Genomic DNA, 22,651 nt, shown 5'->3' with positions numbered 1-22,651 from the left:
GCTACCCAGTTCCAATAAATATTCTTGAGGACAGACTTCAGAGGGGCAGATCTAGTTAGCCAAGCCTCCCCGAGCCCCAACTCCCCAAGCAAGAATTTGACGTCCTTAAGCCATCTGATTTTAGACCACCCAGACAACGACAATACCTCCTTCAGGCCTTCCGCATAGCTGGCGAGTTCGGGCACCCTCCACAGTCGGGCCAAAGTAATAGGGGACGCAGCATTGCCTGATCTTTAATAGAACGGCATCCCAAGTCTAAAAGCAGGGGAGCGTTGGGGTACTCTTTCGGAGAGCCATTAGGTCCCTCAAAAATGTGTTCTCTGAACAAGATAGCTGGTCAGCATTATGGGTTCCCCAGAGCTCTGCCCCGTAAAGTGCTACACTGACACCTCTCGCCTTATATATATCTAGCACAGGGGCAATGGGTTTAAGAGAGGACAACCGCTGTTCTTTAAGGAGAGCCCCCACCACCCTTTTGTGACTTAGTAGCATCTTCTGGGGATGGGAGTTCCACTGCATAGTATTGGTTAAATGAATGCCAAGATAATCAAATTCCTTTACCCTTTCCAGGGGAACCAGGTTTAGTACAGAGCCCGACCAAGCTTTTTGGGGGTGTTCAATATCAAGTACTTTGTCTTTTCTGTGTTGATTAGTAACCCCCTGCTTACACAGAAAGATTGGAAACTATCCAGAAGCCTCTGTAGGCCCACGGGGGATTTGGAGATTAAAAGGGTGTTCTCAGGGAACAGGAGAGTTGGTATTCTCTTGCCCGCCAGGGATGGTGAGTCAGATGGAATTTCCAGAGGGTGCTCCAGCACTCCGTTCACATACAATGAGAACAGAGTGGGGGCAAGAACACAACCCTGGCGGATGCCCCTGTTCACTGGCACTCTGGCAGTCTTCTGACCCTGCCTACCCCAACTCACCTGTGCAAAGTTTCCAGAATGGAGCTTCACCAATAGGGACACTATATAGGCGAGCATCCCCAAGCCGGACAGAACCTTCCACAGGCAATCCCGGGGCACCAAGTCAAAGACAGTCTTTAAGTCAATAAAAGCGAGATAGAGACTGCCTTTGCCAAGTACAACTACCTTCCAGTAAAGGAGCAGCAATCTAAATGACTGCTCAATAGTCCCGGTACCTGTCCTAAAACCTGCTTGGGAGTCAGAGAGGATTTTGTTGTCGTCAACCCACTGGACTATTCTCCCCAGAACCACCTTTCCTACAACCTTCTGAGTGGAGTCGATTAGACTTTAGGGCGGTAATTTGCTGGGTTGTCCCGACTCCCCTTTTTAAAGACAGGGACGACCTCAGCTCCCATCCAAGAGTCTGGGATATCCGCACCTAAGAAAGTTGCATTTAGCAATGATGAAATGAGCCTCCCCCACTCCTCGAGGTTGAGATGAAGCAAATCCCCCGGTAGCCCGTCAGGGCCTGCTGCTTTGTTTGGGACTAGGGATTTAATCACACTCTCCACTTCCTTACCAGTAAAGGCGAGATCCTCAGACAACCCAGAGGGGCCCAAAGAAGGAAAATTGGTCTGCCCCGCTCTAGGATCCAGGTTGGTAGAGTAGAGGAGGGAGAAGTGTCTGAACCATGCCTCCTATGGTATTTACATGTTATAAGGTTTTCGAGTGCCCTATTCCTAGCTCTTACTATGTTCCAAAAACCCTTGAAGTCCCTCCCTGCACTGGCCTCCTTTAAGTTAAGCCAGAACAGGTCCTCCCACTCATTCTTGGCTTCACTAAAAGCGTGCTTGTACTCCTTCCTTGCAACCCGAATCAGGTCCGGTCCCTTGAGTTTAACTGCTTCCAGCAGTGCCCTTTATACCCGCCGACATTTCGTTGAGTACCAACCCAGAATGCCCTCATATCTCCGGCACTCACTGGCTGGGGGGCCCCGACTGCGAGTTAAAAGTAACTCTCACTGGGCATTGGTGGTGTCACAAAACAGCAGGGATACCTTCGGAGGATGCAAGGTGGCGGTCTCCAACCTGGTCACAGCATTTGCCAAGAGTACCCCTATAATCTGAAACTTCCCCTCATCCAGGGCAACTTTGCCCCATTTCAGACGCCTCCCACAATTTGAGGGACATACTTCCCCAGTTGTGCGCTGCACAGATGGTTCCTGCAGGCCTTTTGATGCCGACCACAATGGAGTCAGAGTCAGAGATAGAGGGTTATGGTCACTGTCCATCGTGGGTAGCACTTCCATATCCCGCATGTGGGGCCAAAGTTTAAAGTCTAGGAGAATGTAGTCAATTCTTGACGAATGGTCTACCCTGTTGAACGTGTGTGCTCCACAAGGGTCCGAAAGTGATCTACCATTCGCCGCCCTTAGCCCATAATGCATGTTGAGGGAATTAAGCTGGATTACCCATTGGGACCACCTCTTTATAGGCGCTATTGTTAGGAAAGGAATACCCCTCTTTGCGTCCTCCTCTGAGGTACCCAAAATGTCAACTACCGCAAGGGGCTCAAAGATGCAGTTAAAGTCCCCGGCGACCATAACATGCATATTAGGAGAACACTAGCTAAATTCGTCTTCGAGCCCAGATAATATTGGGGATGGAAGGCCCCCTTTGGTGCCTCTAGAATAGATGTTAAATATCTCCAGGGTAAGCCCTCTCCTGGGCCCCCTAACTGATAATCTCAATAGGTCAGGAGACTTAGTTTCTCTGTACTTAATTTGACACCCCAGGGAAATACTGACCCAAATAAGAAGGCCTCCTGAGGGGTGACCCCTCCCTGCAGGGGGGGAGATTGCAGGAAAAAAATACGTGGAATATCCAACCTTATAACAGGGCACCAGGTCTCTTGGAAAATACATATCCCAAAGGACTCAATGAAGATATTCCAGTCTGGGAGATCAAGGTTTCTGGAGATGCCCGCTATGTTCCAGCTAACAATCTTCACATTACTGTGTGCTAAGACTTGCTCTACTGGAGGCTGCTTTGTAAGCATGCTAGGCCCAGATCCGGACTCCAGTGCTATGCCCTCCGTCTCAGCTGGCATGCAATAGTTTCAAGGTGGAGAACAAACAGGTACAGACTTATTCACAGGGCTAAGGGAAAGAGAGGGAGGGGACTAAAGAGCATACGGAAGGTTATGTATTACACCCTGCTTAGATACCCTACGACTCCCGGATGTAATGGTTACAGCAGGTAACATCTCGGCAAGATGGTAGACGTCAAGTCAACAACCCCACCACGGCCTGTTGGTGCCTAGGCCTGAATTCGCAGGGATGGCCATGTGGGGTGGTGATCATGGTGATAATGCCCTCTCTCCCTTCTCCCCCAGGTTGGCGGGCTAACAAGATTATGAATTACTGGATGGGGGTGGAAATATCTAAGGTCGTGGGTGCTAATTCCTAAACTACCCTGGCTAGAATGATGGTTGCAGATATACCTTGCTACCCTAGAATCCCTAAAATTAACCAGGATGCAATCACCCCTCGTGTCCTTGAGCCTACTTCCTAACCAGCTAACTCTTCTCACATGGAGAACCCGCCCATCAAACGAACTAGGCAGCTGTCTGTTTTCCCTTAGCCAGAACATGGTTTTGTTTTTCAGTTCGTCGTACGATTCATGTTTACCCCCCTTCAGTTGAGGGATCCCGGTGAGCACTGCTACATATGGCTGACAATCCGGAGGTCGGTTAACATGGGGAAGGTTTTTTTGGGAAGTGTTAATAGCTCCCTTCTGTACCGGGACCATCACTTTAGGTGGAACAGATTTATTACAATTCTGACCCCTACTACCCCCCACGCTGTTAGTGGTGTGATTGCTCTGGGCAGGACGACTTTGGGGGGGACCTTATGTCCCTTTATTCAAGGTCAAGCTGCGGTTCGAGCTCGGTGGGGCAATGGGACAAGTAAGGCCACCCTCAACGTTAACTCCGGCGCTCGCGTTTGCCCCAGACGCTACCCTTGATGCAATAGGTGCTCTCGCCTCTGCAGGGGAGGAGTCCACCTGATGGATTGCATTCCTTGCAAACCCGTCCTCCTGGTTTTTAGAATGTAATTTTTTTAGGGACTTGAGTGAAAAGAAGCTGTCGAGGATGGCTTGCTCGAATCTGTCCAGCCTCTCCGTCAAGACTTTCACTCTTTCAAGTACGGGAGTATCAGGGAATTCATTAATTTCTCGAGTTGGGTGATAGAGGGGAATTCAAGTAAGGTGCTGGCTGAAGAAATAGGCTGTGCATTGGCATTCTATCAGTAATCCAAAGAAAAGGTGTGTAGTCATGAAAGAGTGTGCTGTTCTGTAACCATGTAACAAGCGAGGGTGTGGACAGAAGAATTGCACTAGGCTGAAGAAATTCCCATCAGCCCACCATTGTGGCGGAGTCTCATCATATGGGATACGGATAGTAGATCCACGATCTCGCCCAATCTCATCTGATGATGGTGCGAGGATGGATAACCGGGGTTACCTTCTAGCCACCGTGTATTTCGAGTGGTGCTGATAGTTGTGCAGTGCTCAGTGAGAAAAAGTGGGTGAAATTAAAATTACCTACTAGTGCAGAAAATATGTTTATTAGGAACTGCGCTAGTGTTAAGAGTAAAAAATAGTTTGAAAAAATAACTATGCCTTGGGGCTGTGCAGTATGCATTTTGACCATTCTGCACAGCGCCAAGGCATAGTTATTTTTTCAAACTATTAGGCGTTTTTACTCTTATCACTAGCGCAGTTCCTAATAAACATATTTTCTGCACTAGTAGTTAATTTTAATTTCACCCACTTTTTATCACTGAGCACTGCACAACTATCAGCACCACTCGAAATACACTGTGGCTAGAATGTAACCCCGGTTATCCATCCTCGCACTATCATCAGATGAGATTGGGCGAGATCGTGGATCTACTATCCGTATCCCATATGATGAGACTCCGCCACAATGGTGGGCTGATGGGAATTTCTTCAGCCTAGTGCAATTCTTCTGTCCACACCCTCGCTTGTTACATGGTTACAGAACAGCACACTCTTTCATGACTACACACCTCTTCTTTGGATTACTGATATTATGGTTTGGGTTGTGAGGTGTATTGGTCTATAAACCAACCCATTTAGACCCCCTTAGTTTTCTATGTATGTGTGCATTTGAATTCTCCTGCTCAAATGGAATGCATAGCAACTGCCTATCAGAGGATAAGATCCCTTGTAACCCTTACTGGATCTGCATCGTCCCGACCCCCATCCCTGTAGGTTTCGCACAGCCCCTAAAGCAATTACCTCTGGGCTTCTTTGGCGGTTTTAGATGGTTTCCTCTACGGAAACTTGTGGTTCTTTTCCTTTTAAAGGGAGCTGCACTGGCTATTTTAATGGGCTCTACATCTGGTTGGACGGGGGGACTCTCAGAATGGATATAGATACCCAAGGGAGCATGAGGCGCTGGGGGCTCAATCGGCACCCGATCAGGCTGGGTGGCTGAGAGCCTACGGGGTTCAAGGGCATTAAGCCTATCCAGGCTGGCCCTTATGGCACCAGATCTAAGTTGGTCAGCACTGGGAGAAACTGAATCAGGACGCTCAGCTGTATGTACCAGGGAGATTGCTAGAGCCAGGGGCCCAAGGGAGGAGCGTTTGTTGTTAAGTGGCTCGAGAGAGAGGCGGCGTTGAGTAATGGCGATTTCTTTCTCGATTACCGAAAAGGCTCGGGTGATAAACTGGTCCATAGTGCCGCTTACATAACCCCCCCCCCCTCTTGGACTTCCCAGAAAGAGTTGTCATTGGCATAGCAAAAAACACTTGCTGATGAATTCACCCAACAGCTGGACAAGCAGGTCAAACTAAAAGCAAGGAAAACAGCCTTATACCTGATAATGTCCAAACGTTAGGGGGGTGGCCCAGCCCAGCCAAGACCGGCCGCGGACGGCCACAGACGGTACCGCCCTTGTCCCGAGCTTCTCCCAGCGCTGCCCGCGTGCGTCCCACGATGCGGGAGACTGAGTCCGGTTTTAAACATACCTGTGGGGGACGTGGCCTGGCGATGGTGTGCCTCAATTAGCCCAGATGGATTATGGGCGTTGTGGTTTGCCTCTCCTCACGGTCACTTGGGCCCCCAACTGCGAGCGTTTCCCGTGGAGCGGGAAACGCGAGAGGTGGTGCAGGGAACCCCGGAGAAGAACAAAGGGACGTGAATATCCTCCTTAACGTGTCCCGCAACAAGTTCACCAGTGATGCAGAGTGCTGAAAGCTCACGCGTTGCCCGAGACTGAGTCCGGTTTTGAACACACCTGTGGGGGGCGTGACCTGGCGATGGTGTGCCTCAATTAGCCAAGATGGATTATGGGCATTGTGGTTCACCTCTCCTCACGGTGACTTGGGCCCCCAACTGAGGTGGTGCAGGGAACCCTGGAGAAGAACAAAGGGGCGTGAATATCCTCCTTAACGTGTCCCGCAACAAGTTCACCAGTGATGCAGAGTGATGAAAGCTCCCCCGAAAAAGAGACTAATTGACATTAATATATCCTGAGGACATGTCAGAAGACCAGTAGCGGTTGGGGAACCAGCTTCTTGTTCATGCTTTGTCAAAAAGGAGTTAAAGTTTAGGACTGAAGAACATGGCAGCGGGCTATGAAGTCCGGTCGGAAGCTCCCTATGGCTCTAACCGATTGAGAGTTGGAACAGAGCTAAGAATTACAAGAATCCTCCACGAAAAGCATCTCAAGCATTTAGGAACATAAAAACAAACCTTGTCCATAATTTGCCCACTCGTGCAGTCTCTGTCCACTCGGGTCGCATGTTGGAAAACGGGGAGGTGCAGCAGCATTGAGAGGGCAGGGCATCTCACTGGGGCTGCGCTGAAACAGTGCGGGCAGAATCCGTGGCAGAAGTCTGGTGGAGCTGGAGCACCGCGGCTCGTATCTCCTTCCGGGGGACAGCGAGTAGCCTAGATACCTGCTCGCAGTGGGGGAGATGATAAAGCAAGGTCCAGAAGAGGCAGAGGAGCTACGCGGGAGTGTGCATGACACCAGTAAGTGTTCAGGGAGTTGGAAAAAAAGTCTCACAAGCTCCTGTAGCCCCAGAAATAGAAGGAGTAAGTTTAAATCCTGCAAAGGGTTAAAAAAAAAGTAGCCCTGGATGCACAATTTCAGAAAACAACACTAAGGTGGGTCTAAAGTTATTGTTTGAGGAATAGAAATACAGGGGCTTCTAGCACCACAGCTCCTTGACCAAGTCCAGTATTGGTGCACCCAGTTCAAAGTGAGAACAAGAGGGGGAAACAAGGTCAGAACTTTGAATCACTTCATATTTTGTCAACAGAAGGAAGGGACAAAGGAACTAAAATAAAAATCAGTCCCTCACTACCCTTTTTTTTTATAATTCAGGCCAAACAGCCCTATCAGGGCACCTCCGTAAGCACCATAACTAAAAACCCATTGGAGAGTCTGATGAAGGGGGAATAACTGTGTTATGGGAAGGAGTTGAAATAAGTAATTGGTTCCAAATCCTAAACACAGAAGAATCAGAGGTATTATTATCCTCAATGTTTCAGGGGAAGCAAACACAAGGGGAGCCCCATGGCGGTGCACAGGGCAGTACACCAAATGAGATGTGTAGCACTTTGGGTCAAGCTGAACACACAGGGGTGGAGAAATTAATAGAATCCTTAATCTCCGAGATGAAACAGAATTTTGCAACCGCAGAAAGAAACCAGGAGAAAATTCAGAGGACATATGATGCCTTTAGAGGAAAAAATGAATACGTTGGTGAATCGAGTCACAATAGTCTAAGCCTCACTGAAGAATCTGGGCAGAGAAGTAGAAGAAAACCGTGCAGAATTTCAGGTGATGAAGGCAAGTGAAAAAGACCTTAGGGATAACATTTAAATATTGGAGAACAATGCGCTAAGAAATAATCTAAGAATATTGAATCATCCCGAAGGGAAGGAAGGGGAAAACATCAATATCTTTGTAGTGGCTCTCTTGAACGAGTTTATCCCTGGGCAGGACCGAGCACTTCTGGAGGAGGACATTCAAAGGGTACATCGTGACCCATTCAGAAAGGCAGGAATGAGGAATAATTCATGAAGAATTCTGATTACCTTTAAAAGGTACACTTTAAAGAAGAGTATCTTGAAGGAGGCACTGAAAGTTGGTGTATATAACAAGGGAGACTGGTCGTTCCGAATTTGTTCAGATATCTCAGGAGCCACACATGAGAGACAATGGGAAGTAGGGCAACATATTTAGGAGTTAAGGACCTTGGGGGCGACAGCACAGATGCACTTTCTTGCCTACTTGAAGATCATGTGGAACAACCAGATGCATAACATAAGAGTGCCTAAAGATGTGGAGGCATTAATAAAGCAGATCAAATTGCAACAGAATTAGTAAAATGTTAAGTTTGGAGCAAAAGAGATCTCGAAAGGGTGATCATGGTTCATCCAAAGAAGGGGCAGAGTGCTTTCCAGAGGAGGGTTGGGGAGGTATATCGTTTTTTGGTATATGCACAAAGGGCGTGGATGCATATAAGGAAAAAACTACAAAAATAGAATTGTCCAATTTTGTGGTAAAAGTGAAGTACAGGCGGGGGAAAAATTAGTTAACATTTTATGCTGGAATGTGAATGACCTCAGGGTCAGGAGTACAAAGCAGAGGATGTTGGAGTACTTAAGATTGGCAGATAGTGAAGTTATCCTTCTACGTCCATTAAAGGCAGAATGCAAATAATGAAAAAACAAAGATGGGTAGACAATTATTTCTGCACTAATTAGCCTTGTTTTGTGAAGAGAGAAACCATATTGTTTAAGAAATCAGTTAAAGCATTAGTGGAGGAAGTGCATATGGACCCCAAGGGAAGATGGATTGTGGTATGAGTAAAAATCAGAGGTAAAGTATTTGTAATTGCAGGATACTACGGTCCTAATGTAGATATCCTAACCCCTTGCAGTCTCTACATAACCAACTATTGAACTTTACGGCCCCATATAATCTTGGCAGGGGATTTTAACCTGCTACTAGACCCAAAGGAAGATATGTGGCCTGGTAGGAAAACATCTATAGAATCTAATCTACCCAAAATTAGGAAGGGAATAAAACGCTGCATCAAAGCTTTTGGGCTGTTGGATGTCTCGAAAGTAAAAGGAGAAAGGGAGTATAAGTTCACATTCAGAAGCAAGAAATAAGTGCATGCCTCTAGGATAGACTATTTTTAGTAGAGGCTGGATAAAGCACAAAGGTTAAGAAAGTAGAGCATCTACTGGCTCATCTGGGGATCACTCAGCGGTTTTATTGGATTTAAAGGTGGACATTAGATTAAACCCTGCTTCTCAACCAACAGGTAGGGACAAATCTTATAGAGGCAGCTAAGGATTAGTTTGATTTAAATAAAGGTGGCTCTTCTACTCAAGTTATATGGGATGCATGTATGGCAGTTATTAGGGGGATACTGTTAGGTTTAGTAGGTTTCAATAACAGAATTATAAGGAATAAAATACATTCACTAGAAAGCAGATCACAACAGCTGTAGAGGATGGTAAAACAAGGACACAGCCCTCTGGATTTAGCCAAGATTGATGAAGAAATTAAAGAAAAAAGGATGAGCTGGCTAATATCTTGGACACAATTGCCAGTAAGAAATGGGAGGCGAGTTAACCCGCAAATTATGAGTATCGAGAGGGATGGGGGAACTGCAAGCTTGGAAACATAGAACAGAAAAAAATCAGAATATGATCCAAGCAATCTGGGTGGTGGAGCAGAGAACCCCTACCACAATCAATAGAGAGATTGAGAATGCCTTTCTCAAGTGTTTCCAAGATTTGAATACAGAGGACACATTTGCAACAAAGGATCAAATTATTCTGTACCATGCAAAGTTTGAAATCCCCACTCTGCAGTAGAGCAAAGTGAGGAACAAAACTCAGAAATAGCATTTGGGGAGGTGAGGGAGACAATAAGGAAACTAAAATGATGGAAAGCAGCTGGTCCAAACAAATTATCAAAGGAGTTTTATATATCCCTAGAAGAGGAGGTGGCCCAATTTCTGACCCATTTATTAAATTCTTTTTTCTAAAAAGGGAATGATTTGCTGAAGTCATGGGATGAGGCAACTATTTGTGTCCTACTAAAATCGAGGAAGCATCAAAATTGTTGTGAGTTGTATAGGCCTATCAAGTTGTTAAATAGCGATTATAAAATTTACACTCAGATTTTAGCTGGTAGACTTAGAAAAGTGGCAGATCATTGATAAATGTAGGTCAAAAGGGATTTATATAGGAAGGCAGATTTTTGAGCTGACACACAAGTTGTTTGGGGCGATTGATCTGGCAAAACAGTCTGGGTCTCATTTGTCAGTACTCACCTTTGACGTGGCTTAGACCTTTGACAGGGTGAGCTGGGCTTTCCTGCACAGAGTTCTAGAGCAGTATGATTCAGGGGAGGGTTTCCTAGGGGCAATACCATTGGTATATAAAAACCCCAGTGCTAGGATATTGGTTAATGGTAACCTAACAGGCAAGATAGAGCTCTCCAGAGGCACAAGGCATGGCTCCCCACTTTCCCCCTTCTCTTTGATTTTTATGTTGAAACATTAGCCAACAAAATGAGAGCAAATCAAAAGATTTCTCCCTTTGAGAATCTGGGTTGGGAGAAGAATGTTGCTTTATATGCAGATGATTTAATATTATTTACAAATTATCTGTCATCCCCATTTCCAATATTATTAGATATTTTAGACAAGTTTGGAGAGATTACAGGTTATCAAGTAAACCAGCATAAAACAGCAATTTTGAATTGGAATTCCCAAAGTAATAAACCCTTCATGAAAGAGAAGATAAGATATCTTGGTGTTACTGTAACGAAAGATATCGAGGCAGTAGCATATGGGAATTTACATAAAGGGATAACGGAGACCAGGAAACTCTTAAAAAAATTGAACCAGACTTCATCTCTCATTTTTGGGTTGAGTAAATATACTAAAGATGACAGTTCTACTGAAATGTACTTAGCTTTATTTGGGATTCAAAAACAAGAAGAATAGCCTGGAGGAAACTTCGAAGAAAAAAGGAACAGGGGGGGATTGCCAGCCCAGATGTTTTTCAATATTAAAGAGCATTCCAATTTAAAAATATGAGATCACTTCTTCAAGAATCCTCAGTATATGGTCTGCATCTTCAAGCGATGACACGGAAGGAGGGTGACTTTTTTCTCTACAAATTTGAACATCCAAAATAAAAAAAAGTCAACCTGAAGATACTACCAGCAGCATGTAGACTTCGGTTTCAAATTAGAAGATTCCTTAAAATACCTTACCACAGTGACAAAAAAACCTTTGTTAGAGGGGGAATAACAAGATGGGGTCAACTACTTAAAGGAAACTCCTTAATAGATTGGGAGAATATGTCACTGAAACAAACAGTAATCTCTCCAGATTTAAATATTACCAGCTAGTTAGCAGGGAAAAATCATTTGGGAAGGATGCAGAGGGGAATAGTGAAGTGCAAGCAATGCTACTAGGAAGATTATTACAGAAAAAATAAATCACATGTTGGTATTGGGAGCTAATACTTGGTGAGGATGATGATTTCACCCTGCCTATAGAAATATGGGAGAATGATTTACCGTCATTGGATGTACAAAATCTCTGACCAGAATCAATGTCTACTTTGTGGTATTCTATTAGTTCAGCCCATCTCAGGAAAAATTAGTTATTCACAGCGCAGAGGGTGTACTGGACGCAGAAAAGATTCATGAAAATCAGCAAGCAAACATTGAAGTGCTGCCCAAAGTGCAGAGAGGAAAAGGGTGACGACATACATATGTTTTGTTAAAAATCCATCAACTCAAAAACTAGACATAAAACATATAATCATTCAAATATATTGTACTTGAAACTTTGATTGATTCTATACTTATCTAATATAATAACAGAGTTAGAAGGACATGACTCTGCATTCTAACTACAAACTCTAGTTTTGTAAAAAGGAAGTAACACACCTTACCATATCTTTCACATTTATCGTTCAAATGAGTTCGTTGTGAACATTGTCTATTGGCTAACTAGCTATACCTAGTTCACAGAGACATATGGCTGCTCTTGTTCCTTGTATAAGCAGCTAGGACTATGGACTGGCAGTGTTCCTACCCCAGGGGGTATGAAGACCTTTACATGAACTCATTAAGAATCGAGGGCAGGCAAGAATGTATTTTATTTTTCTTACTTCGACTATGTTCATGGATAATGCTCTTGAACCTTTCTTTCTTTTCGACATAGGGCCGGGATAGGTCCCGGGTCCCCACTGATATTGGAATTATTTTGTATCCACATGCTGTTTTTATACTGATCCTATTGATCCCTGAACTGCATTCTTGATCTGAAAGCATGCCCTTTTGCTCTCTTTGTAGAAATTATTATTGTTAACTTTATATAAGACAGAATTGTATTCTTGATCTGAAACTATGCACTTGTGCCTCCTTTTGCACAAATGCTTATTTTTAATTGTACATAAGACAAAAATAATGTTAATTTTATAGGAACTCTTTACTGTTGAAATGGTTTTCATTTGCCAAGCAAAGAAAATACTTACTTGCTTAACAGTCTAGTTGTGAATGAGCACTAATTGGGAATAGTGCATAAGGGTAAACTCTACTGATTGCATGTTAGGTTCTTCCTGCTCAAAAGCCTAGCTCATTATGTGTGATTGTCCCGTTTTGCAGTGACTTTCATCCGATATCCCGGTACACAGAGACAGGTTTATTGTTTTTGGGTAGTACATTACTGTGTTTGATATATATATGTATGCAATTGTATAGTGAATAATTGTTTGTGTGTATATTGTGAAGTGTACACCTCTACAATTGCTGTCTTAACCTCTGTCTCCACTTAGAAGTGCTGCACATGAACTGCTTTTGAATAATGGTTTGCAGAATTGTCTGTGGCTTAAAGATTGGCACAAAGCTACTGTAAATGAGAAAATGTTGCAATTTCTTGAAAATTGTACATTCAAAATGAAGAAAATTGATTAAGTTGGTGTTTGAAACAAAACCACAACCGAGACCTGTGCAGTTTAAAGTACTGAATGAAACAGATATGTAGCTAATGAGAAAGCACATAACAAAATGTTAAAAGGTGAGATTCATAATGTCTGTTCAGTAGTGGATGAATGCATGACAGCATTTGGGAAACAGCTGCTGTGTGAAGATTGGAAACTGTGAGTTTATTACTTTTAACTGCTTCCTGAGTTACTGTGCTCACACCATTACCAACAGATATACTTGCACTAGTAGTGTAATGTGTGAACCAATCTCTTTCTCCACATCATCTTTGCATTTTCTTTCACCAAAACCTTCTATAGCCAAGTAAACATGCGGAACCTTCAGCTGACTCATCTTACCCAATGGCATCTAGCAAAGCCAGACTGATATGTGGGGTTTGCATGTTTTATTTCTTTCTTCATTCACCAACCAACTGCCTCCTAGCTTTGTCGAACATTATGACTAAAATATTCACGTCGTGATTTATACTTTAATTTCTACCCCATTCCAATTCTCACAGATCTGTTGTGTACTTTTTGTCTAATAGCCTTACTATCACCACATACCCGGTCATATGCATTGATATACTGTTGCACTAAATAACAGTCAGTCTGTATTAGTAGCACAAATATTCTAATAAGTTAACTGAGAATAAGGTATACAGTCATATCATACCTGAGTAAAATGGCCAACGTCACTTCCCTCTTGCCCCCCTTCTCCATACTTAAAAAACATGGATTCACCATACCAACGAAGAATAACATCTTTCCATGCCAAAGGGAAAGATGCTGAAAGTAGATTCTCACCACAACTGGAGGCTAGAACAAAATGACATCCAACACAATCATTATTGCTCTTCACAAAAGCAAGCTTTTCAATATAATCGTTTGCATCAACATCTATGTGGTTATGTTGTAATTATGTTACGGTGACATAGCCATTAGAGAATTCTGCTCTTCAGATGATAGAATTGACTGTAGCACTTTACACAAACACTATCTAGGTATCAAATCATTGAACATTTTCACTGGTACTGTTTTGTTCCTTTCTTTTGAGCCTTACTGTGTATTGTAACTGGTGCTCATGCAAGGCGCTCCAGTACCTACATATCAAGTTTGCACTAAATACAATTTAAAAATAAAGTTAACCCCTTCCATGCGGGGATAATTCCCCCCGCTGCGCGGGGGGGCGCCGCTATGCTCATGACCAGCTGAGCTCATCATGACCACACCCGTTTGCGTGGAACGCTCAGCACAGCAGGGGAATTATCCCCGCGTGTGAGTGTTCCACGGCTCATGACGAGCTGAGCTCGTCATGAGCACCGGAGCGCCGTGCCTCATGACGAGCTCAGCTCGTCATGAGCATAGAAGAGGTTAAGGATAAACACTTTTTACAACCTTATTCTAAGAGTTAGCTTCTGGAGGTAATGTGTGTGAGAAGGTTTGTGCTTTGTTGTGTGGATATTGCTTGTGGTGGTGATTGTTCCGTTGTTTTTGTGCTGTTGTTTGTTTTCTGTTGCATTGGTGCAATGTACTATTGGTGTGTTCTCTATTACTGTTTAATTGTTTTGTCATGTTGATTAATATATGTTATTGTTTTATGGTCCATTATTTACTTTCGTTGTGTCAATAAATGTTGCTATATTTCCAGCCAAATAGCATGCTTTTAAACTTACTGTACCAAACAAGCACTTACTAAAAGGGTACACTACAGTTGATCCAGCTCTTCAACTCTTTAAGACAGGAATCAACAAGAATCTGTGGTAGAGACTGGGTTTTTTACGTTAGTGCTCCCAAAACTCACCTTATGTGATGTAGCCCTTAAAATAGTACAAATGTGGTAATATGTGACAAGAGTGTTTGTGTTTCTTTTCTGCATGGATATTCTTGTGATGGAGATATGTTCAGTTGTGTTTGTGCTGCTATGTGTTGTGTTGCTGCATTCTTGCCCTGGGCACCGCACCCAAGCCTACGATCATGCACGCAACCTGGGCTTCATCCTGGACTCCTCCCTCACGATGTCCAAGCAAGTCAACGCCGTCTCGTCATCCTGCTTCAACACCCTGCGCATGCTCCGAAAGATCTTCTGATGGATCCCCACCGAAACCAAGAAGACAGTCACCCAGGCCCTCTTCACCAGCCGTCTGGACTACGGGAACACCCTCTACGCAGGAACCACAGCCAGACTCCAGAAAAGACTCCAGCGCATTCAGAACGCCTCAGCACGACTCATCCTGGACATCCCTCGCCACAGCCACATCTCAGCCCACCTGAAAGACCTGCACTGGCTCCCCATCAACAAGAGGATCACGTTCAGACTCCTCACCCACGCACACAAGGCTCTCCACGACACAGGCCTGAAGTACCTCAACAGCCGACTCACATTCTACACACCCACCCGCCAGCTCCGTTCCGCCAGCCTCGCCCTCGCCTCCGTCCCACGAATCCGCAAATCCACCATCGGAGGAAGATCCTTCTCCTACCTGGTAGCCAAGACATGGAACTCCCTCCCCACTCACCTACGGCTGACCCTGGACCATCTCTCCTTCAGGAAACAACTCAAGACCTGGCTGTTCGAGCAGTAGCGACCCCCCCCTCAGCGCCTTGAGACCCTAACGGGTGAGTAGCGCGCTATACAAATTCTGTTGATTGATTGTATGATTGATTGTGTATTTTATTGTATTATGGTTAGTTGCACACCTTAGGCATATCAACAAATGTTTTTACATTTGTATCCAAAAAGCAGCATATGCATTTCAAGTGAATGCGGTCTGGTGTGAGTAAAGAATATGACAGTGTATTAGAAATGAGTCTTTTGTCTTATAATTTGCCTTTGTTATGCATTGATGTTGTGCTACTATGAAGTAGCAAGTGGCCGGAGAGACCTGTTAGAAGGTCAAATGAAGTTGATTGCTAAGGTCCGGCTTCAACTCTATAACAGTGATGATGGGTGTGTGGTCCCATGAAGTCAAACACAGGTCCCTGGCGTGGATGCATTAGTGCAGTGTGCTGCCAGACATAGCACAAAGTGGCTGCATGATAATGTACGGAAGTGGATAGTGTGTGCTGCTGCAAAGGCATGAGGTTTCGGGAGTGGAGGACAAAATAAATGATAGAATGATACAGAATTTACACTGTAGACAAGATGCAAGATGTCTGTCAACTGAGACAAGCAGGTTGTTTGAGAGCCAATGTGGTTACAAGAGATATGATATAAATTAAGGGATGTGCACAATTGTGTTATAGTATTCTAATGAAACCACTGAAATTAAATGAAACGTCTGGGAAATTTCACTTTTTCAGTGAAATGTGATTTGCCTGGTATATCACATCATTAACAGTAATGGCAACGAAGGGCTTGTGTCCAGGCAACATGTTGAAACAAATGGTTTATTGCATTTTTTATTGGGCTGTCCTCTATTTCTCTTCCTCCATAAGCTATATCTTCTACCTCAGTATTTAAAGTATACAATTTGACATAAAATTGCAGCCATCCCCTTGTTGGGAAGAATAGAATACATGGATTTAGGAAATGGCTTTGAGATTTTTTTCATGGGGATATACATCTGAACTGTATTTAAATTATATATTGAATTATTTTATGAAATGTGTTTATATATATGTTATTTTTATTTAAAATGAAGTGCATTATCAGGTATTGTCAAGTAGCTCCACCCTTTTGAAGATATAACATTTGGAGGAATATATGCTGTCATATATTCAGCAGTATTCACACAGCACCATTGTTTCATAATACTGTGAGTAATAAAATACTGAATACTCCTTCAATGACAGCTCAAGGATAAGAAAAACTAAATTTTGAGATAGTGTTTTTGAAAGTACCCAAGGGATGTGGAAAATGAATTTAGGAAGAGGACACTACTCTCAACCAAATAAGAATAGTTTATTCCAGGAGACTCCCTGCATAGTCTCTGGTGTGGCACAAGCAGCAGACAAAGCGAGTTTAAAAAAATCTTTTCATTTTTTATTTTTAAAATTTCATTTAGCCATAAATGCAAATCAATATACAGGAAACAATCACATCAGGAAAGTACATTAACAAATTTCAAAAAGAAGAAAGAAGAGGAAGGGAGAACATAGGAACATAAAAAAATTAACAAAGATTAATTATGAACTCAAATATATCTTGCTAGATATAAATTAAAACAGAGTATGTATTCAACACAATTCTTGTCCCACTGAATACCAGACCACATCAGTTAAAATTTTTGCCACAAGCATGGACCTCTAGCTTTCACAAGAGCCATTTCAATTTTATATATTTCACGAAGCAGAGACAAAAATTCATTGATGCTGGGTACTGGTTTTTGGATCCAAACATGAGCAATGCACAAGCAAGCACATACAAGTAAAAGTGAGACAAATGGACCCGAAAGACAACCTCGATCCTGTATTACCCCAACAAAATGTCCTTCTCTGTCCTCTGAATGCTGTGTTCAGTCAAAATTGAGAGAGCATGATTAACTTTAGACCAAAATACACTCAACCCTGGGCACATAAAGAAAATACGTCGTAGGTCAGCAGCATACATTCGACACTATGGACAATATGCTTTAGGTGTAGATAATTGATTCACAACTCCTTTAGAAATTAGCATGGGAGTATAGTAGTGCATAAAAATGACCCTATGTTGCTGTAACTTCAGGTTGAGCGATGCTACTGCTGTATCTATAGTCGCCATAGATTCCCTGTACTTAATTACTAGTTATATTGATTTGGAAAACCTGACTTAACTTTGCTGCAATTTGGGGGGAGTGGATTGGCCGCCTAAAATGGCGGATCGTTTTCTCTAACGATCCTGCTGCCGGCCCACGCCAGAAATGACCCACGATGTCCCCCTGCCTGCAATCTGGGATATAAAGACAGAGATGGCTGGCGGAATGCCCCGTGGGTGATCTGGGCTGCCCGGGCTCCTGTGTGCGGCTCCTGCACTGCGTGCGGCGCTCCGCTGTCCCTCCCCGTGCATGTCTGCTAAGATGGCGGCCTCCGGGTGCCGGGACGGCGTCTGAAGTGCCACCGGGTCCTGATGTCCCCGACCTTCAACTGGTACATCGCCGCTGGATCTGAAGGTGAGGGAGCGGTGCTGAGGTGCTGACGGGCTTGCCCTTGCTGTGGCCCGCGATCCCAAAGGTGAGATACTCCACACACGCCACGCCTCTGCCACCGGCAGACTCTTCCTCCCCCCACCCTCCGAGCCTTACCGCAACTGCCTGAGACCCGTCAAGCCTGAGCCCTGCTGGTGGGGATGCTGTCAGGACCGGGGGCTGCACCACGGAGTCGGGACCTGAGGCGGACAAATACCCCTTCTGCGGGTCACCTCTATCACCAACGCCGACCCCTGAGCCCTGCGGAGTAGAGACACTCTGAATCAAGGCCTGAAGCGGACGGACGCCCCCGCTGCGGGTCTCTGCCATCGGCGGCGCCGACCCTCCTTCATGCCATACTGTCACTGAGGGGAGTGACGTAGCCGTGAAAACGCCCCCATTGGCGCGCTGTGCTCCCAGGGGCCCGGTTAGCCAGAACAGCCGAACGGCCTGCACCACCATTGAGGGTAGCGATGTACCCCTGAAAAAGCCCCCATTAGCGCGCTGTGTCCCCGGGGGGCCCCGGATAACTACGACAGCCAGACAGCCTGCGCTGCACGCCTGAGGAGACCCTGCCGCACCACGCTGCCGTGAGAAAGGCACGCATCACTGCTGCACATGAAGACGCGATGCCGGAGTGAACTTGGCCCTCTTCTCCTTGTGGAGCCCTGACGAGATCCAAGACGTCCCCGCCTTCCCCCCGGCTCATGCCGCGGGACTTCGTGGTGAACTTTCTCACTATACAGCTTTCCCGGATGCCCTACGCTGCAGCCCTCGGAACCCGGGGCACTGGACAGGCTTCATTACCCGTGTGACACCATTGTGGTCGACCAACGGCAACCACGTTTCACCCCCTGGCCTACCGTCCGGAGACCCTATCTTCCGGTCACCCACTGAATGGGGCCTGAACTTTCGCTACGGGCATGATCAGCCTTGTCTCTGGGGCGACCAACAGCCAACCATTTGCCCCCAGCCCGAGCGCACAGTCCGGATCTGAGGACGTAGAGGTACACCAGTGACGGGATCCAAGCAATAGTTGAGGCAGACGAAGACTGTACGGAGCCCTCGGACCCCCTTCCCCGCCGGAGCTCCAAGACCCGGTCGACTGACAGGCAACCAACGGCCCCCCATAATGGGCTGCCGAGCAGTAGGCACCGCGCAGGGAATGGACCCTCAGAAACTACCGCCCCAACCACCCACCTCTGCTGCACAACGTGATGGACATGACAGTACGGACTCTACCTCTCGAAAACTAGATCAGGTCCTTGCAGCCATAGAACATTCCAGAGTGGCGATGGAAACCAAATTCGATGCTCTAGTAACGGATTTCAACCTTCTCCGCAACGACCACAGGAACTTGTCGGGCAGGGTTTCCCAGGAGGGAAAAATGGTGCAGTCACTCAACCCACAAGTGCAACAACACCAACACGACATTACGGATCTCCAATTCCGCCTCAAGGCCTTAGAATCCAAGACGGATGATTTGGAAGGGCGCTCCCGAAGGAGCAACATCCGCGTCATGAACCTGCCGGAGGGGGCAGAGGGGACTGACCCTATACAGTTCATCACGTACAGGATCAAAACTTTTACACCAGCCACAGGGGAAACATCCTTTACCACGCAACTTTTACAACGCAGTGCCTTTTCGACGCAACTTTTACAACGCAAACCATTACAACGCTTTGCCCTGGGGGGCGCTCTAGGATAGGGAATAAGTTTCATTTACTATCCAACACCTTCCCTAGTGTCCACGGGGACTGGAGTTGGAATAGTAAATTAAACTATTCACTATCCAGCACCCCAAAGCACTATGCGTTGTAAATGTTTTTGTTGTAAATACCGCGTTGTAAAGGCATGCGTGGTAAAAGTATGCGTTATAACGTCATACATCCCAGCCACAGACCTGACCCCCTATTTCTCCATCGAAAGGGCGCATCGTGTACCGTCCCGCAAACCTAAACCGGGCCTGCCCCCGCGACCATTCCTGCTAAAATTACTACACTTCCGGGACAGAGACGCGATCCTCAGGGCGGCCAGGTCGCACAGGCGACTGAAGGTAGAAGACAAACAGGTGATGCTCTTCCCTGACTACTCTCGTGCAGTCCAACAACAACGAGCCACCTTCCAGGAGGTAAAACCTACACTCAGACAGAGGAATGTCTAATATGCCCTTCTGTTCCCGGCGAGACTCAAAATCATTCACGACGGAACCACACACTTCTACGTGAATCCAAAAGAAGCAGACCCCTGGGTGGAGCAACATATCCCCCGACGTCTCTCGGCACCGAGCACACAGAATGCCCCACAAGCAAGACAGCCACGAACACGGAACCGTACGATTACCTTGACACAGCTCAGTGTCCGCTCTGCTCAACCGGGGAACGGCTCTCCGGACCTCTCCCAAATCATCGCAGAGCGTAGGAAGGCGATACAAGTGGTGACTGCGCTCGGACCAACAGTCGTGGAGTCAGATATGGAAAAGGGCCTCACCTGTTCAGCTCTGAATATGAAGCAAGCGAAGCACCGGCCTCCCGCGATGGGTCTCAGTCACCCCCGGTGGTGACACTGCAAACCGCAGACCTACTCATGCAACGTAGACAGCTACGGGACGAATACTAGTTGCCATACGCCGAGCTACACGGGTCCACCCTATGACTCCTCCTGGGCCCAAATATTTACAAAAAGATGGGAACCGGTGAGAACGCCCCGACGGGCGCTGGTGTTCGACCCTGGCATCCCAGACTGCCACTGGAAGGCGACCGGACCCTGCGAGACACCCAAGGGACTAGTCCCATTGTTATTATTACACTGGCCGTGGAGCCGGCGGCACCAGGGAGAACACCTAGCCGCCACCCCACGATTACGAACTAAAGCCTGATTATGCACTATTGTTAGGACGTGTTGTCTTGCGCGATAGGTCCCCCCCGTTGGGAATGTTCCCCACAGTTCAGGTTTCCTACCCCTTCACGTAGTTATATTCCTAGACCAATTCCGAGGCGGGCTGTGGAGTACTTTTTAGAATTGCACATTTCTGAGCGATTGGAGGCGGACAGAGGGCGGGGGGTGGGCTCGGCGACTTGGGAGGTGTCATCCCACAGGTCCCATGCACCTCGTTATTCACCTCGGATGACTTCCCTATCTAATACAGATATCAAATTTGTGACCATAAACGTTAGGGGTATGCACACGGCCACAAAACGATACTCTATTGATGCCTACATCAAGCGCCAGCAAGCACAGGTGGCCCTCCTACAGGAGACCCACCTGACGGAACAAGAAGTAAGCTGCCTCCACAGAAAATGGCGGGGTATTATATGTGCCACAAAATACTCGGCCTTCTCACAGGGCATGTTAATCTGGTTTAGACCAGGCATGCCGTTTAAGGAACAGCATCGACTGATAGACAATGAGGGGAGATACACCATCATTAGTGGCTTACTAGAGGGCCAACCGGTCTTGATCGGCTGCAAATACGCCCCGAATACGGAACAAGAAAAGTACTGGGACAAACTAACTACAGTGTTGGCACAACACACAACAATGCCCTGGCTCTTAGGTGGGGATTTCAATTGTGTACTAGACATCCTTTTAGATATATCACACCATCCCACCACACTCCCCGGCGCGCAAACAGACAGAACACTTCCGCAGATGGGTGGAACACTGGGCGTTAGCGGATGCATGGAGACCGCTGCACCCAGCATCTAAGTTATATTCCTTCCACTCCGTTCCCGTAACCTCCAAGTACGCCTCGACCGATTTCTATGCTCCACAGATATCTTCCCGAAAATACAGCACGCTGACTACCTGGGGAAAATAGTGTCAGATCACGACGCACATGTGGTGTCCCTTCACTGGAGACCACCCCACCCTCCGATCCCTACTTGGAGGCTTCCGCTGGAATGCCTCACGGATCAAGCTTTTAAGCACACACACGGGGATTTCATTCAGGAACACTTCCAACACAACGCGGGTTCGACCACGTCTAGGGCTACGGAATGGGACGCATACAAGGTCACTGCCCGGGGCCATTGCATACAACATGTAGTAGGGGTCCGCACGGCACTACAGCATGCGTTACACACCTCTGAAACAGCGCTAGTGCAATTGTCCCATGCCTCGGACCAAGGCCTAGCCACCCCAGAACAAGTCACCGCAGCTAAACTCACACACGCGGAAACGCTCCGATACCTGCGCAAATACAACTTCAGTCTGTATGCCACTCAAGCTCACAGAGAGGGTAACAGAACAGGGGCTCTCCTGGCGTGGATAGCCAAACAAGATGTGATTACACAGCCTATCACTGAAATGCGGGATGAGGCCCGCGAACTCAGTACCTCACAAATTGACATCCTGCGGGTGTTTAGCAATTACTACACGATGATATACCAAACTCTTGAACAGACCACGTCCCATACACTGGCACACTTCCTGGAAAGCCATACACTTCCCACGATCTCTGAGGCAGACAAAAAAGATCTCAACAGTAAGATTACGCTCCCGGATATTAAACACGCTATCAGGTCCCTTGCGCGAATAAAGACACCCGGGATGGATTAGAATACTATAGCAC

General features: G+C 46.1%; 1 protein-coding gene across 1 annotated transcript in view; it reads right to left on the bottom strand.

The window, feature by feature from the left end:
* Positions 1-22,651, bottom strand: part of LOC147706974 (cysteine-rich venom protein-like) — a 135,534-nt gene that overhangs the window by 32,056 nt on the left and 80,827 nt on the right. Inside the window, exon 4 of the mRNA XM_086925610.1 lies at positions 13,650-13,792. Coding sequence (XP_086781736.1) covers positions 13,650-13,792 — 143 coding nt within the window. The remainder of the gene's footprint in view (positions 1-13,649; positions 13,793-22,651) is intronic.

Source organism: Lissotriton vulgaris, chromosome 6 (genome assembly GCF_964263255.1).
Source record: "Lissotriton vulgaris chromosome 6, aLisVul1.2, whole genome shotgun sequence".
NCBI lineage: Eukaryota > Metazoa > Chordata > Amphibia > Caudata > Salamandridae > Lissotriton > Lissotriton vulgaris.
Note: the sequence above shows the minus strand (reverse complement) of the source record. Positions and strands in the feature narration are given on the sequence as shown.